General features: G+C 54.5%; 1 protein-coding gene across 1 annotated transcript in view; it reads right to left on the reverse strand.

Annotated features, from left to right (window-relative positions):
* Window positions 1–6133: 6133 nt before the first annotated feature.
* The window catches only part of LOC119955446 (collagen alpha-1(V) chain-like), a 111198-nt gene continuing 99592 nt past the window's right edge, over window positions 6134–17739 (reverse strand). Inside the window, 2 exon segments of the mRNA XM_038781628.1 lie at window positions 6134–7134; window positions 9285–9518. Coding sequence (XP_038637556.1) covers window positions 6988–7134; window positions 9285–9518 — 381 coding nt within the window. The 3' untranslated portion in view covers window positions 6134–6987.

The following is a 17739-nucleotide window of genomic DNA, read 5'->3' on the forward strand; positions in this document are numbered from 1 at the left end:
CGATGCATGTGGTAGCGATGTATGCAATCTGTGTTGTCCTGCCATGGTATGGTATTGTACTGAGCTGAGCCGTAACAGTGTCCCGCATTTGCAGAGTCATACCATGTTGTACCAGTTGTAGTTCCAGTGGCGTTGTGTTTGTCGTGCTTGTTGTCGCCGCTGTTGCCTTTGGTCCGCTTCATGGGCGCGATTCTCCGCCCACCACGCCGGGTGGGAGAATAGCGGAAGGGCCTCCTGACATTTTTCACCCCCTCCCGCTATTCTCCCCCCCCTACGCCCGACCTACACCACGAATCGCCGCTCGCCGTTTTTTATGGCGAGCGGCGATTCTCCGAGGCCGATGGGCCGAGCGGCCAGGCCTTTGTGCCCGTTTCAACACGGCAGCAAACACACCTGCTCGCTGCCATCGTGAAACAGGTGCCCGATTGGCACGGCAGTACCACGGCCGTACCAAGGGGGGCATAGGCCTGCAATCGGTGCCCACTGCGCATGCACGGCTGACGTCATTGGCCGTGTCAGCCGTGACGCACGGGGCCGCGCTCCTAGACCTGCCCTTGGGGGAAAATCGGCCCTGGAAGAGGGCGTGAAGGCTGCCGTGGGTCATGGCCTGTCCCACGGCGGCCTTTACGATTCTCTGCATTTACGGAGAATCTCGCCCCTTATTTTTGTCTTTGATGTTGTTGTTGTGTTGGATGGTTCTGTTGTTGTGTTCGCTGCGCTCAAGGATAACACTCTGTGGATAATACGGATCCTTCACACAGTTACCCGTGTCGGCGTCTTTGTGGCATCGGGTGTTTCCTTGAGCGTGCCGTCACTGAGTTCATGGCGTTCCCCGTCTGGAGTCATGTCCGGCTTACTCGAATCAGCTTTGGCTTGTCGATGCTCCCCGTCCGGAGTCTGGTCTGTTTCACCTGAGTCAGTGTTGGTTGTCGATGCTCCCTGTCTGAAGCCCTTTCTGGGTCACCTGCATCTTCTGAGGTTTCTTGAAGCTCCACGCCCGGAGTCAAAACGTTCAGGAATGCATTTGCTGGTGGAGAGGCTCGAGCGAATGAGGGGCGCGATTCTCCCAAAGGGAGGCAAAGTGCCGACGCCGGAGTGGAAACTGGAGGCCGCTCCTTGCCCCCTATTCTCCCACCCCCAGGGGGCTAGGAGCGGGCGGCGCGTCAGTGTGTCTGGGGGGGGGTCAGTGTGTCAATGGGGGGGTCAGTGTGTCAATGGGGGGGGTCAGTGTGTCAATGGGGGGGGGTCAGTGTGTCAATGGGGGGGTCACTGTGTCAATGGGGGGGGGGTCACTGTGTCAATGGGGGGGGGTCAGTGTGTCAATGGGGGGGTGGGGGGGGGGTCAGTGTGTCTGGGGGGGGTCAGTGTGTCTGGGGGGGGTCAGTGTGTCTGGGGGGGTGGGGGGGTCAGTGTGTCTGGGGGGGGGGGGGGGTCAGTGTGTCTGGGGGGGGGGGTCAGTGTGTCTGGGGGGGTCAGTGTGTCTGGGGGGGGTCAGTGTGTCTGGGGGGGTGAGTGTGTCTGGGGGGGTGGGGGGGGTCAGTGTGTCTGGGGGGGGTCAGTGTGTCCGGGTGGGGGGGTCAGTGTGTCTGGGGGGGGGTCAGTGTGTCTGGGGGGGGGGTCAGTGTGTCTGGGGGGGGTCAGTGTGTCCGGGTGGGGGGTCAGTGTGTCTGGGGGGGGGTCAGTGTGTCTGGGGGGGGTCAGTGTGTCTGGGGGGGGTCAGTGTGTCTGGGGGGGGGTCAGTGTGTCTGGGGGGGGTCAGTGTGTCCGGGTGGGGGGGGTCAGTGTGTCTGGGGGGGGTCAGTGTGTCCGGGTGGGGGGGTCAGTGTGTCTGGGGGGGGTCAGTGTGTCCGGGTGGGGGGGTCAGTGTGTCTGGGGGGGTGGGGGGGTCAGTGTGTCTGGGGGGGGTCAGTGTGTCTGGGGGGGGTCAGTGTGTCTGGGGGGGTGGGGGGCTCAGTGTGTCTGGGGGGGTCAGTGTGTCTGGGGGGGGTCAGTGTGTCTGGGGGGGTGGGGGGGTCAGTGTGTCTGGGGGGGGTCAGTGTGTCTGGGGGGGTCAGTGTGTCTGGGGGGGGGGTCAGTGTGTCAATGGGGGGGTCAGTGTGTCAATGGGGGGGGTCAGTGTGTCAATGGGGGGGTCAGTGTGTCAATGGGGGGGTCAGTGTGTCAATGGGGGGTCAGTGTGTCAATGGGGGGGGTGGGGGGGTCAGTGTGTCTGGGGGGGGATCAGTGTGTCTGGGGGGGGTCAGTGTGTCTGGGGGGGTCAGTGTGTCTGGGGGGGGTCAGTGTGTCTGGGGGGGGGGTCAGTGTGTCTGGGGGGGTCAGTGTGTCTGGGGGGGTCAGTGTGTCTGGGGGGGGGGTCAGTGTGTCTGGGGGGGGGGGGTCAGTGTGTCCGGGTGGGGGGGTCAGTGTGTCTGGGGGGGGGGTCAGTGTGTCTGGGGGGGGGGGGTCAGTGTGTCTGGGGGGGGGTCAGTGTGTCCGGGGGGGGGGGTCAGTGTGTCTGGGGGGGGTCAGTGTGTCCGGGTGGGGGGGTCAGTGTGTCTGGGGGGGGGGGTCAGTGTGTCTGGGGGGGGTCAGTGTGTCTGGGGGGGGGGGGCAGTGTGTCTGGGGGGGGGGGGGTCAGTGTGTCTGGGGGGGGTCAGTGTGTCTGGAGGGGGTCAGTGTGTCTGGGGGGGGGGTCAGTGTGTCCGGGGGGGGGTCAGTGTGTCTGGGGGGGTCAGTGTGTCTGGGGGTGGTGGGGGGTCAGTGTGTCTGGGGGGGTGGGGGGGTCAGTGTGTCTGGGGGGGTCAGTGTGTCTCGGGGGTCAGTGTGTCTGGGGGGGTCAGTGTGTCTGGGGGGGTCAGTGTGTCTGGGGGGGGGGTCAGTGTGTCTGGGGGTCAGTGTGTCTGGGGGGGTCAGTGTGTCTGGGGGGGTCAGTGTGTATGGGGGGTCAATGTGTCTGGGGGGTGATGGTGGGGGGGTGGGGTGGTTGGGGGGGGGTGGGTGATGGTTGGGGGGGTGGGTGGTGGTTGGGGGGTGGGTGATGGTTGGGGGTGGTGGTTGGGGGGGTGGGTGATGGTTGGGGGGGGGGTGGGTGATGGTTGGGGGTGGGTGGGTGTTGGGGGGTGGGTGATGGTTGGGGGAGGGGGTGGGTGATGGTTGGGGGGGTTGGGGGGTGGGTGATGGTTTGGGGGGGTGGATGATGGTTGGTGGGTGGGGTGGTGGGTGATGGTTGGGGGGGTGGGTGATGGTTGCGGGGGTGGGTGGTGGTTGGGAGGGTGGGTGATGGTTGGGGGGGGTGGTGGTTGGGGGGTGGGTGATGGTTGGGGGTGGGTGGGTGTTGGTGGGGGGGGGTGGGTGATGGTTGGGGGAGGGGGTGGGTGATGGTTGGGGGGGGGGGTTGGGGGGGTGGGTGATGAGTTAATGACGGTTGGCAGCTTCCCGATGCCCCCGGGTTTGAAGGGCAGAATGTGGGGCGGATGGAGAGTTTGTTGATGGGCAGGTCTGTCAGTGACAAAGGGCAAGAATGAGGGTTTCCGCAGTGGATCAGCCCAGGCAGGGGTTGGGGTGGGGCTGGGGGTGGGGCAGGGGCTGGGGTGGGTGAAGCTACAGGGTGAAAATATTTAGTCTGATCCCTGCTCCGTGCCCCCCCCCCCCCCGGGTGCACCCCTTTCCGTGAATCAATATCAATAACATTCCACACTCTCCCTTTTCTGTTCACTTAGCTCCTATTCTAAACATGTGTTGAAGATTGTTGGCCTTATTGCAAGTTCCAATTCCAGATGCCTCTCAATGCCGCTGCCATTGGTTGAAGTTACCAGTCGCATTGTGAATGGATGGGATAAAATCCTTCGTTTCATGAACAGGTTTATTGGGATCTCAAACATTTACAATATGTCACATGACAGTTTAACAATCTAACTGAGAGATTCAAAGCCAATAAAAAACCAAAAAACCCTCCAACAGTTCGTCATTAACAATATTTTATGTTCAAGTCACATGTTTCTTCACAGAAATAAAATTACAAAAGTCTTTTTAATGTAAACGCAAAACCGGCTTGGATAGCAGTGGGGAGAGAGAGAGAATGTGTGAGAGAGAGAAACCGAGAGAGAGGGAGAATGTGTGAGAGAGAGAAACCGAGAGGGAGAATGTGTGTGAGAGAGAGGGAGAGAGAGAAACTGAGTGAGGGAGAGAGAATGTGAGAGGGAGATAGAGAAACAGAGAGAGGGAGATGGAGAAACTGTGAGGGAGGGAGAGAGAATGTGTGAGTGAGAGGGAGAGAGAGAAACCGAGTGAGGGAGGGAGAGAGAATGCGTGAGAGAGAGGGAGAGAGAGAAACTGAGTGAGAGAGGGAGATAGAGAAACCGAGTGAGAGAGGGAGAGAGAATGTGTGTGAGAGGGAGAGAGAGAAACTGAGTGAGAGAGGGAGAGAGAATGTGAGAGAGGGAGAGAGAATGTGTGTGAGAGGGAGAGAGAGAAACTGAGTGAGAGAGGGAGAGAGAATGTGAGAGAGGGAGAGAGAATGTGTGTGAGAGGGAGATAGAGAAACTGAGAGAGAGGGAGAATGTGTGTGTGAGAGGGAGATAGAGAAACTCAGTGAGAGAGAATGTGTGTGTGAGAGGGAGATAGAGAAACTGAGAGAGAGGGAGAATGTTTGTGAGAGGGAGATAGAGAAACTGAGTGAGAGAGAATGTGTGTGTGAGAGGGATATAGAGAAACTGAGTGAGAGAGGGAGACAGATTGAGAGAGCGAGAGTGTATGTGTGCGAATGAGAGTGTGAGCACAGTAAGAAGCATTACAACACCAGGTTAAAGTCCAACAGGTTTGTTTCAAACACGAGCTTTCGGAGCAATGAAAATATTTAGTCTGATCCCTGCTCTGTGTCCCCGGGAATCACCTGAGGAAGGAGCTGCGCTCTGAAAGCTCGTGTTTGAAACAAACCTGTTGGACTTTAACCTGGTGTTGTAAGACTTCTTACTGTGCTCACCCCAGTCCAACGCCGGCATCTCCACATCAGAGTGAGAGAGAGGCAGACACTGAGAATGAGAGAATGGGGGACAGAGAGAAAAGGTACAATGAGTGAGAGTTGGAAAGGGAGAGGGGGATGAGGAGACAGAAAGAAAATGATCAAGAGTGATAGAGTGAAGCCGTGATTGAGAGTGGGCTAAAGGTAAAATAGAAAATGCAATGGAAAAGGAGAAAGCAATAGAGAGAGAGAGAGAGAAGCCATTCAGTAAGAGATGAGGCAGTGAGGGTCAGGGAGTGAGGAGATGGATAAAGTGTGTAGAATAAATTGAATGACAGGAGCTTGGGGTGAGGCAGTGAGATAGACGTGGGGCTAACGACCTCAGAATGCAGCAAAGGAATCAGCAAAAAATGCAAGTTGCAACAAGTCAGGGTTGAAAGTGAGGACAGGATGCTTGCTGACTGCTGTCCCTTCATGCTCAGGGACAATTTACCAAGTAAAAGAATTAGACCTAGGTTCATGTTTCTATCCACCACATCAACTAGCACCACAGACACCCGCCTGGTTGTCCATTGGTAATAACTCTTCCGAATGTCCTGCTGCTGTGATGCCTCATTCTGAAGTGGAAATCTAAACCAATTACACAGGGGGAGGAAAGCAAGGTCACATTGAAGGAGAATTTCCCGAGTTTCGAAAAAGTAATTGTCTGACTATGTGAATAAGAACCAGCAATGCATAACGTCGATGGAGCTGACCCTCAGGCTGCAATGGTACCAATAGGGAACTTCAATCCTCCGGACAACAGTCCAGGGAGATCAGCTGTGCCTTGCCAATGAAATCAACAGCATTAATCAGACAAAATAGCACCACAGGCAAGATGTTTAAATAGCACCTAATCTTCGGGAAACGCAGATCTCCTTGCTGTACGCAGTTCCCTGGTTAACCTTCAGATACATCTGGGCAAGGCATGATTGCTAAATGATGCAAAGGTCAAGGCTTTTGGAGAGGTTCTGAACCCTTTCTTCCTCCCCCCACCCCAGAAGATGATGACTTTAGAACTGAGATAGTTTCATGAAACAAGGGGTGGTCCATGTTCTAGATCGAAAGTTTCTACAGAAACCTTAACATGCGGAATAAGCTCAAACTGTGGAAAGTGTAGCAAGAAGCAGCAAGTATGTGTTATAGAGCCGTGTGCTTTTGGTAATGCAGCAGAGCAGGTTTATTAATCCTAGATAACACATTTTTATATATTTATATATATATTTTGCACATTCTGTAAAAATGCCGAGTTATCCTTGTACATTTTAAGAGTCACAATGCATTGATTCCAAAGCGAGAAGCTGCAGGGAGAATTAAAATATTATACAATAAAATATTTACTTACAAACATACAAAAATTTGTTTTAAGAAATAATAAATTGTCAGCACCATTTCTGAGGAAGGATTTCAATTAAAAACATTTATTTGAGGAGATTTAAAAAACCTATGAATCTGAAATAAGAGCACAAAATATTGCAGGAGGTACAGAGAGAGAGAGAGAGGTTCCATCAGTTTCAGAGAGAGAGAGAGAAGGGTCTGTTTCTTCACAACGAGAGGGACAACTCTGCAATCGAGTTACCCCGAAACGTGAAACCCACTTTCTCTGGCTGTGATTGACCACTCGGAGCCGCTGGATGAGAAAGATTTGCCGTTGGTGTGGAAAACTTCACTTAGTTTGGGGTGTGGGATGGGAGAGTTGAGGGGGGGGGGGGGGGGGATGTGACAGCCTTGAGGATGTCTAATTCTTCACCGCACTTGATTAAAGTCTGGAGGTTCCGGTTTTCGGAACGTTAGATCTTCATTCCCAGGCACAGTTTCCTTATCGAGGGTGAAAGGTGAAGTCAGGTTTCAGCTTGAATTGTCCAGTCTGTCAACTCGCTCATTGAGGTTACAGCGTTGTTCTTGTCTGCAAACTCTCTCATTCTTCCTCTGTGTGTGTGTGTGTGTGTGTGTGTGTGGGTTTGTGTTTAAACAGTTTTTGTCTCTCTCTGTGAAGATTGCAATGGTTTTTATCCCACGAAACAGACAGGTCCAATTTCGAAGCCAAATTTCTGACCCGACTCTCCAAAGTCATTGAACATGATGTCGATGAAGGGTAGCTGTTCCACTATGGGGGTGTCAATCTGCAATACCGTTTTCTGATAGCCTTTCCGTGTCTGGCGAGAGAGAGAGAACGGGGTAAGTTAGAGAACTGTCTCTGTGCTCAGAAAGGACCAAATTGGAGTGGCTTTGATCTTCCATAGAGCTAGCACAGACGTAACGGCCCAATGGCCTCCTTCTGCCCTCTCGCTATTTGATGTTTCGAGGGTTTATGAGCTCAGAGCAGAAATTGGAGAAAATCTCGGCTCCTGGAGAAAATAACTCAATTCTGAATGTTTGGAATTTCTGGCCGGATATTGGGAATAAAGTGGGATGATTTCAGCTCAGAGTAAATGAAAACTCACGTTGCTCTTCCCAAACACCCAATGTGACATTATCAACTAGCAGTGACCAGCAATCCCACTTCCTGTAGAGGAATGAGGTTAAATGGAAGCTTTTAACGTGGGGTGAGAGATAGAAACTTCAAAATGCTTTCATAGAATCACAGAATATACAGGGCAGAAAGAGGCCATTTGGCCCATTGAGTCTGCACCCTACTTAAGCCCACGCCTCACCCTATCCCCGTAACACAGTAACCCCACCCAACCCTTTTGGTCACTCGGGGCAATTTAGCATGGCCAATCCACCCAACCTGCTCATCTTTGGACTGTGGGAGGAAACCGGAGCACCCGGAGGAAACCCACGCAGACGTATTCGGGTGAGATCCACTCCGCCATCCACCCACAAGGAGCCTTGTTTGGGGCCCTGAGGAGTTTCTCCCGGGTCAAGCCCGAGGGTCGGAACTTGCCGGCGAGACTGGCTCCTCAGAGATCAGGCCCCCAGTTTGAAAGGGAGCCCCAACCTCTCAGCGAGGCTGTGGCTCCTCCACACCCTCCACCACAGACAATGTCACCCCCACACACATGGACATAACCCCCACTCCCCCCCGCTAAGTGAGCACTGCCCGTTTTGGGGTCGCTGAGGCCCCTCCTTCACACCCACAGCCTTTATGAAGCCCTGCATAGCCCTTCAGACCCCTTTTCATGAACATGACCTCGCTCAGGACCACCCTAAGGTTTTCCATTCACCTGAAGAAGGAGCCGTGCTCCGAAAGCTCGTGTTTGAAACAAACCTGTTGGACTTTAACCTGGTGTTGTAAGACTTCTTACTGTGCTCACCCCAGTCCAACGCCGGCATCTCCACATCAGGACCACCCTAGGCAGTGGCCGAGTGCCAGGGTACTGCCCTGCCCTGTCCCCAACCACCTTGGGGGTTCCAATGGTGACCGGGACCCCCGGAATGGCCATCAGGCCGGGTCCTGCTTGTGCAGACCAGCACTAATCGGCACCCAGCCTCGCTGGAGGCTCCTGGGCGCCGGGCAAATGCAGCCGAGTGTTTTTAAATGGGGATGATTATTTGGATCATGCCCAGTCAGGATGAATCCAGATCGCGCCAGGGGGGGAAACCCGATTTCAGCCTCTCCCGTGATGCTTCCGGAACAACAAGATCGGAACTGGGTAGAACAGGGTGGCACTGGCAGAACAGGGTGGAACTGGCAGAACAGGGTGGAACTGGCAGAACAGGGTGGCACTGGGCAGAACAGGGTGGCACTGGGCAGAACAGGGTGGCACTGGGCAGAACAGGGTGGCACTGGCAGAACAGGGTGGCACTGGGCAGAACAGGGTGGCACTGGCAGAACAGGGTGGAACTGGCAGAACAGGGTGGAACTGGCAGAACAGGGTGGCACTGGGCAGAACAGGGTGGCACTGGGCAGAACAGGGTGGCACTGGGCAGAACAGGGTGGCACTGGCAGAACAGGGTGGCACTGGGCAGAACAGGGTGGAACTGGCAGAACAGGGTGGAACTGGGCACAACAGGGTGGAACTGGGCACAACAGGGTGGCACTGGCAGAACAGGGTGGCACTGGGCACAACGGGGTGGCACTGGGCAGAGCTGGGTGGCACTGGCAGAACAGGGTGGCACTGGGCAGAACAGGGTGGCACTGGGCAGAACAGGGTGGCACTGGCAGAACAGGGTGGAACTGGGCACAACAGGGTGGCACTGGCAGAACAGGGTGGCACTGGCAGAACAGGGTGGCACTGGGCAGAACAGGGTGGCACTGGCAGAACAGGGTGGCACTGGCAGAACAGGGTGCAACATCGGGTCCTTCAATAGTTGGGAGGAAGCTTTCTGCTTCACCCCCAGAGAGTAATGTGTAGACACTCACTGCACATTTGTCCACTATCGCCTGGATGTAAGGATTGTTGTCGTATGACATCTCCTCATCGTTCGAGCCCAGGAAACGGATAGCCTTGTCATAACTGTCAGTGCTGGCATCGTGCCACGCCACCGTTTGGTGACAATTGTAGCTGAGATTCTGATGGGCCGAGGCACTCAACAGCCTCAGGAAGGTCATCTGCACCACTCCAACCGGATTGCTGTCTGCGTCTGCATAGGAGAGCTAATTGTGGAGAGAGAGAGAGAACAAGAGAATAGCAACAATTGAAACTTCCTACTCACTCACTCACTCCTCGCTCACTCACTCCCCCACTCCTTACTCACTCACCCACTCCCCACTCACTCACACCTCACTCACTCACTCCTCGCTCACTCACTCCCCCACTCCTTACTCACTCACCCACTCTCCCCACTCCTCACTCACTCACTCCTCACTCACTCACTCCTCACCCACTCACTCAATCATTCCCCCACTCACTCACCCACTCACTCACAACGAGGCGACCCTCAGGGCTGTAAAGGTTACAAATGCCCAGAATATATTTCAAGCCAAATGTTCTTGGCCCTTCAGTTAGCCAGATGTTAGCCAGATGTTAAACCTTTTCCCTTCTGCTCTGTTTAAAACGGATTATCTTTTTTTTTTACATTTAGAGTACCCAATTCATTTTTTCTAATTAAGGGACAATTTAGCGTGGCCAATCCACCTACCCTGCACATCTTTGGGTTGTGGGTCCGGAACCCACGCAAACACGGGAAGAATGTGCAAACTCCACACGGGCAGTGACCCAGAGCCGGGATCGAACCTGGGACCTCGGCGCTGTGAGGCTGCAGGGCTAACCCACTGCACCACCGTGCTGTCTAAAACGGATTATCATTCAGTGGTTGGGGAAGAAGCCAAGAATTTTCACTGTAGGACTTCAGTGGGCTCAACAATAATCAAACCTCGGGGCTTCCGGTGGTAGCTATGGAGGAGTAACATAGAACATAGAACATAGAACACTACAGCGCAGTACGGGCCCTTCGGCCCTCGATGTTGCGCCGACCTGTGAAACCATCTGAAGTCTATCTGACCTACACTATTCCATTTTCATCCATATGTCTATCCAGTGACCACTTAAATGCCCTTAAAGTTGGCGAGTCTACTACTATTGCAGGCAGGGCGAGTAAGTCGCACATCTGGTGGCTCCTGCTCTGGTTGGATTTTTGAACCTTTCCCCCGGACTTTTTTCTGGTTTTGAATGGTGGACTCGAAGGTTGAGGAAATTGGGCACCGTTTCCAAGTATTAGTGTCTGGAGCAAAGGACCAGAAGTGCACGAAAGGGCAGGAATAAGAAGTTAGCCACAAGCTGTTGAAGCTGCAGCGGGTGACAGTATGGCTGAGGATCGGACCCCTGGGGTGGCAGCGCAGCGACTAACGGACCCGGTGATGCAGGCCATTCAGGGTGGCTTTGCCAGGCAGGAGCGGGAATGTTTGGACCTGATTAAAAAATCGATCGATCGGCTAGAGCGTAGATTGGAAGTCCAGGATCTGGCGATTCAGAAGGTTGAGCAGGTGCTGGCGGAGCAGGAGGAACATCAAACTGCGGTGGAGTTGGAGGTGGGGATACTGAGAGACCAACAGAAGAGGCTCCTGGAGAAGGTGGAGGACCTCGAAAACAGGTCCGCCGGCATTGCTTGAGAATTGTCGGGCTCCCGGAGGGGGCTGAGGGAGCAGACGCTGGGGCATACGTAGCGGGTATGTTCAAAAAAGCTGCTGGGGAGGGGGCATTCCCCCGACCATTGGAGGCGGACAGGGCATACTGGGCGCTTGCAAAGAAGCCGCGAGCGGGGGTCCCTCCGAGAGCAATGGTGGTGAGATTCCATAGGTTCCTGGACAAGGAATGCATTCTTCAGTGGGCCAAACGAAGGCGGAGTTGTAAGTGGGACAACAGCATCCTGCGGGTGTGCCAGGGCCTGAGTGCGGAGGTGGCGAGGAAGAGGGCAGGCTTTAATCAAGTCAAGTCTATTTTCTTCAAGAAGAAGTAGGTGAAGTTCGGTCTGCTGTATCCGGCGCGTCTTTGGGGTCATGCGTGAGGACCAGCATCACTATTTTGAGTTGCCCGATGAGGCGCTGGACTTTGCTAAAAGAAAAGGACTGGTGGGGGTGTGAGAACTCTCGAACTTTGAGACAACTTGTTGGCCTATATCGGGCCCCCTTTTTTCTCCCTTGGTTTTTTCTTCCTGTTTTAAATTGGTTATGCCGCCTCTTATTGTTTCGTGACTGTTTTTGGGGCTCTGTTTAAGAAAAAAGTGGGGGGGGGGGGGGGAGTTGATTTTTCGTTTTTGGGTTCTTTTTCTCGGTGGATGTTGGCAATGTCCCTTTTGTTTTTATTGACGTGCACTTTTGTGGGAGGAAGACGTGGCTGTTTGAGTTTCAGTGGGTGGTGCTTTTGTTTTCTTGCTGTTGGGTGTTTGTCTGGGGATTGTTAGATGAGGGAGTTTGTTTGTATGAGTGGGGGGAGGGGAGCGAGGGAACAATAGGTGGGAGATTTCTTGGCGCCGGGGTGTTGGCCAACAAACTAGCTGGGTGAAGTAGCTCACGGAAGCACAGTGGGGGGTGGTATGCATATGTTTAGTTTACTAGATGAAATGAAAAATGAAATGAAATGAAAATCGCTTATTGTCACAAGTAGGCTTCAAATGAAGTTACTGTGAGAAGCTCCTAGTCGCCACATTCCGGTGCCTGTTCGGGGAGGTTGGTACGGGAATTGAACTATGCTGCTGGCCTGCCTTGGTCTGCTTTAGGTTTTAGAGTAGTGTTGCTGTGGGGGGGGGGGGGGGGGGTTCTGCTGACGAGGCGGGCCCAAGCAAGGGGATGGCTGATCGGCGGGGCGGGGGGGGGGGGGGCTGGGGGCACTTTGCCCCCCCCTAACTAGGCTGATCACCTGGAATGTTCGGGGGCTGAATGGGCAGGTAAAGAGGGAACGTGTGTTCACGCACCTGAGGGGACTGAAGGCGGACGTGATAATGCTGCAGGAGACGCACCTTAAAGTAGTGGACCAGGTCAGATTGAGGAAAGGCTGGATTAGTCAGCTTTTCCACTCGGCCTGGATACAAAGACCAGAGAGGTCGCGATCTTGGTTAATAAGCGGGTGACATTTGCGGTGGGCAGAATAGTTTTGGTTGACGGGAGGTTGATATATCACGGTTAGTGCAGGCTGCAGGGGATGAAGGTCGTGCTGGTTAATGTATATGCGCCAAATTGGGATGACGGGGATTTTATAAAGAGGGTGCTAGGGAAGATTCCGGACCTGGACTCGCACAAGCTGATCATGGAAGGGGACTTTAATACAGTGATCGATTCCGGCCTGGATCGGTCATGCAAGGTGCCAGCAATGGCAAAGGATCTGAAAGGGTTCATGGGGCAGATGGGGGGGGGGGGGGGGGGGGGGGTGGGTGTGGGTGGGAGGGGATCCATGGAGAGTTAGGCAGCCGGGGCCAAGGAATGTTCTTTTTACTCCCAGGTACATAAGGTATATTCCCGGATCGATTTCTTTGCCTTGGGTAGGGCCCTATTGGCAGGGGTGGTAGACATGGGGTATTCGGCGATCACGATCTCGGACCATGCTCCGCACTGGGTGGACCTGCAGGTCAGTACGGATAGGAAGCAGCGCCCGCAATGGAGGTTAGATGTAGGGCTGTTGGCGGACGAAGCGGTGTGCGAGAGGCTGAGGAAGTGCAATGCTGAATTACCTGCAGGTGAATGATAGGGGGGAGGTCTCAGCAGCGATGGTCTGGGAAGCACTGAAGGCAGTGGTGAGAGGGGAACCGATCTCGATCCGGGCTCAGAGGGACAGGACGGACAGGGCAGAGATGGACCGACTGGTAAAAGAAATTCTACGAGTGGACAGGAGGTACGTGGAGACCCCAGAGGCAGGGATTTTAAGGGAACGGCTGAGGCTGCAGGTGGAATGTGGCTTGTTAACCACAGGGAGGGCAGTGGAACAGCTCAGAAAGGCGAGGGGGGGGGGCGATCTGCGAGCATGGTGAGAAGGCTAGCAGGATGCTTGCACAGCAGCTCAGACAGAGGGAGGCAGCGAGAGAAATAGGGAAAGTTATCGACGAGGATGGGAACTTAGTTGGGGATTTGGCAGGGGTGAGCAAGACCTTTCAGGATTTATATAGCAGCCTGTACAGGTCAGAGCCCCCTGTGGGGCCGGAGGGGATGAGGCCCTTCCTGGAGGGGCTGACTTTCCCGAAGGTGGATGGCGAGCTGGTAGAAGGACTGGGGGCCCCGATCGAGCTGGAGGAGATAGTGGAGGGTCTGAAGGCCATGCAGTTGGGTAAGGCCCCGGGACCGGACGGGTACCCAGTAGAGTTCTATAACAAAGTTCTCCAGAATATTGGGGCCGGTGCTGATGAAGGTCTTTAACGAGGCCAAGGAAAGAGGGGTTCTGCCCCAGACGATGTCACAGGCCATGATCTCGCTCATCCTGAAATGGGACAAGGATCCGGAGCTATGTGGGTCTTACAGGCAAATTTCCTTGTTGAACGTAGATGCCAAACATCTGGCCAAAATTTTGTCCTCCAAGATTGAGGACTGTGTGCCGGACGTTATTGGGGAGGATCAGACGGGGTTCGTTAAGGGTAGGCAGCTGGTGGCCAATGTAAGAAGGCTGTTAAACGTGATCATGATGCCCCCGGAGAGTAGGGTGGTTGAGGTAGTGGTCGCGATGGATGCGGATAAAGCCTTTGAACGGTTTGAGTGGGATTATTTATGGGAGGTGATGGAGCGGTTCGGATTTGGGAGGGGCTTTATTGACTGGGTTAGGTTGCTGTACCAGGCTCCAGTTGCAAGTGTACGGGCAAACAGGACGACTTTGGAATATTTCAGACTGCACCTGGGGACGAGACAGGGATGCCCCCTCTCCCCACTGCTGTTTGCGCTGGTTATATAGAGCCGCTGGCAATTGCTCTGAGAGCGGTAAGGGGCTGGTCTGGAGGGGGCGAGGGTGGAGCACAGAGTCTCGCTGTATGCGGTGACCTACTGTTGTACGTCTCAGACCCAATGGAGGGGATGGAAGAAATTATGGGAATTTTAGAGTTATTCAGCCGGTTCTCGGGGTACAAGCTCAATATGGGGAAGAACGAGATGTTTGTGGTCCAGGCCAGAGGTCAGGAGAGGCGACTGGGGGAACTGCCTTTCAGAGTGGTAGGGGACAGCTTCAGGTACCTGGGTATCCAAGCGGCGAGGGATTGGGACCGGCTACATAAATTGAACATGGCCCGGCTGGTGGATCAGATGAAGGAGGATTTCCGGAGATGGGATGCGCTCCCGTTGTCTCTGGCGGGTAGAGTTCAATCGGTAAAATTGACGGTCCTCCCGAGATTCCTATTTGTTTTTTCAATGCCTCCCCATCTTCATCCCGCAGATGAATTTTTTCTTTTGAACTTTTATAAGTGGATCAATACAATTATTGTGGGCTTTGTGTGGTGGGGCAAGTCCCTTTGAATGAAGAGGGTAATACTCGAACGGAGTCGGGGGGATTGTAGGCTGGTGCTGCCGAATTTCAGCAATTATTATTGGGCGGCTAATATAGCCATGGTGAGGAGGTGGCTGGGGGGGGGGAGCCGGCGTGGGTGCACATGGAGGCGGCTTCTTGTAAGGGCATAAGTCTGGGTGCGTTGGTAACAGCGCCTCTGCCGCCCCCTGGCACGATACTCCACCAGCCCCGTGGTGGTGGCGACCCTGAGAGTTGGGGGGCAGTGGAGGAGACATGTGGGAGCAGAGGGGGCATCGGTCTGGTCCCCAATCTGTAATAATCACCGGTTTGCCCCGGGGGGTTCCGAATTTGGCGGTGAGCGGGGATTGAGAGGATGGGGGACTTGTTTATAGAGGGGAGCTTCCTGAGTACGAGGGTGCTGGAGGAGAAGTTTGCATTGACAGGGGGAAATGAATTTCGATCTCTGCCAGTACGGGACTTTCTGCGGAGGCAGGTACCAACCTTCCCACTCCTGCTGCTAAGGGGGATTCAGGATAGGGTGGTTTCTAGAGGATGGATAGGAGAGGGGAGTGTCTCGGGTATATATAGAGAGCTTATGGGTTCGGAGGAGATGCAAACTGAGGAGCTGAAGCAAAAGTGGGAGGAGGAGCTGGGGGGAGAGATAGAGGAGGGTCAGTGGGCAGACACGTTGGGTAGGGTCAACGCGACTGCAACTTGTGCCAGGCTCAGCCTGATCCAATTGAAGGTTGTTCACCGGGCTTACATGACAGTGACCCGGAGGAGCAGATTCTTTGGGGTGGAAGACAGGTGTGTGCGGGGGGCCAGAGAACCACCTCCACATGTTCTGGGCATGCCCGAAGCTTAGGGGATTTTGGCAGGGGTTTGAAGATGTCATGTCCAATGTATTAAATACAAGGGTGGCACCGAGTCCAGAGATGGCGATTTTCCGGTTGTCGGAAGACCCGGGAATCCAGGAGGGGAAAGAGGCAGACATTCTGGCCTTTGCTTCCCTGGTAGCCCGGAGACGGATACTATCAGCTTGGAGGGACTCAAAGCCCCCGAAGTTGGAGACCTGGCTATCGGACATGGCTAGCTTTCTCTGTTTGGAGAAAATCAAGTTTGCCTTGAGAGGGTCAATGTTAGGGTTCACCCGGAGGTGGCAACTGTTCGTCAACTTCTTCGCAGAGAATTAATCGGCAGCAGAAGGAGGGGGGGGGGTGGGGGGGGTGGTTTAGGCTAGCGTAGATTCGGGGGTGAATAATGGTGGGACCTGTGGGAGAGGGAGGTGGTATTTGCACTGTTAATATTTTCCTTGTTATGTACATTGTTGATTTTGCTGCTGTTACAATACCAAAGAAATACCTCAATAAAACGTTTATTAAAAAAAAATCAATCAAACCACGAGCCCCCACCAACCTCTCCCAACTCACCCCACATCTCCCTCCCCCTCCCTGCCTCTCCCTCCCCCCTGCCTGCCTCTCCCTCCCCCCCTGCCTGCCTCTCCCTCCCCCCTGCCTGCCTCTCCCTCCCCCCACCTGCCTCTCCCTCCCCCCCTGCCTGCCTCTCCCTCCCCCCTGCCTGCCTCTCCCTCCCCCCTGCCTGCCTCTCCCTCCCCCCTGCCTGCCTCTCCCTCCCCTGCCACTACCTGCCTCTCCCTCGCTCCTCCGACTGAGCGTGAACTGGCCAGTATTGTCCACTCTGTGGGTAAAATAATTGGTGGTCGGCAGACACAACTCAATAATTTATTTAACATCTCAGATAAGACGATGCAGCTGAGGACACCATTGCTGATCCTCCCCACATCACCACAGTCCCAGAGGCCGCATTTCCCAGTGAGTGGGACAGTGGGGGGGGGGAGTGCTGGCGATTTAACCTGAGTGTCACCATACCTCAGACGAGAGGCAAAGTTGAGAATACCCTCAGCAGGTTGGGGAATTGAACCCACGGTGTCGGCCTCGCTCAGCATCACAAACCATCCGTGCAGCCAATTGAGCTAAACCGATCACTCTGTACATCATCAATTTGAACGGCACCCTTCGGAATACTATGGAATGGCGATTGCCGGGAATGGCGATCGGCGGGAATGGCGATCGGCGGGAATGGCGATCACCGGGATTGGCGATCACCGGGAATGGCGATCGCCGGGAATGGCGATCGCCGGGAATGGCGATCGCCGGGAATGGCGATCGCCGGGAATGGCGATCGCCGGGAATGGCGATCGCCGGGAATGGCGATCACCGGGAATGGCGATCACCGGGAATGGCGATCGCCGGGAATGGCGATCGCCGGGAATGGTGATCGCCGGGAATGGATATTGTTGGGAATGGCTATTGTTGGGAATGGCGATCACCGGGAATGGTGATCACCGGGAATGGTGATCGCCGGGAATGGATATTGCCGGGAATGGGGTTTGCAGGGAATGGTGATCGCCGGGAATGGATATTGTTGGGAATGGCTATTGTTGGGAATGGTGATTGCCGGGAATGGCTATTGTTGGGAATGGTGATTGCCGGGAATGGGGTTTGCAGGGAATGGTGATCGCCGGGAATGGATATTGTTGGGAATGGCTATTGTTGGGAATGGTGATCGCCGGGAATGGATATTGTTGGGAATGGTGATCGCCGGGAATGGATATTGTTGGGAATGGCTATTGTTGGGAATGGTGATCGCTGGGAATGGATATTGTTGGGAATGGTGATCGCTGGGAATGGATATTGTTGGGAATGGCTATTGTTGGGAATGGTGATCACCGGGAATGGTGATCACCGGGAATGGCTATTGCCGGGTAAAGTCTGTTAAGAGGTTGTTTGTTCCCATTGCCATAAGCTCAGCAAATCGTCAATGATGTCACAATGATGTCACAATGATGTCACAATGATGTCACAATGATGTCACTGTCAACGTTATGTCTTCACTCAGCTGCACCCAAACACGAGGGCCGTCAATCAGCGGACAGAAGGT

Source organism: Scyliorhinus canicula, chromosome 21, assembly GCF_902713615.1.
Source record: "Scyliorhinus canicula chromosome 21, sScyCan1.1, whole genome shotgun sequence".
Classification (NCBI taxonomy): domain Eukaryota; kingdom Metazoa; phylum Chordata; class Chondrichthyes; order Carcharhiniformes; family Scyliorhinidae; genus Scyliorhinus; species Scyliorhinus canicula.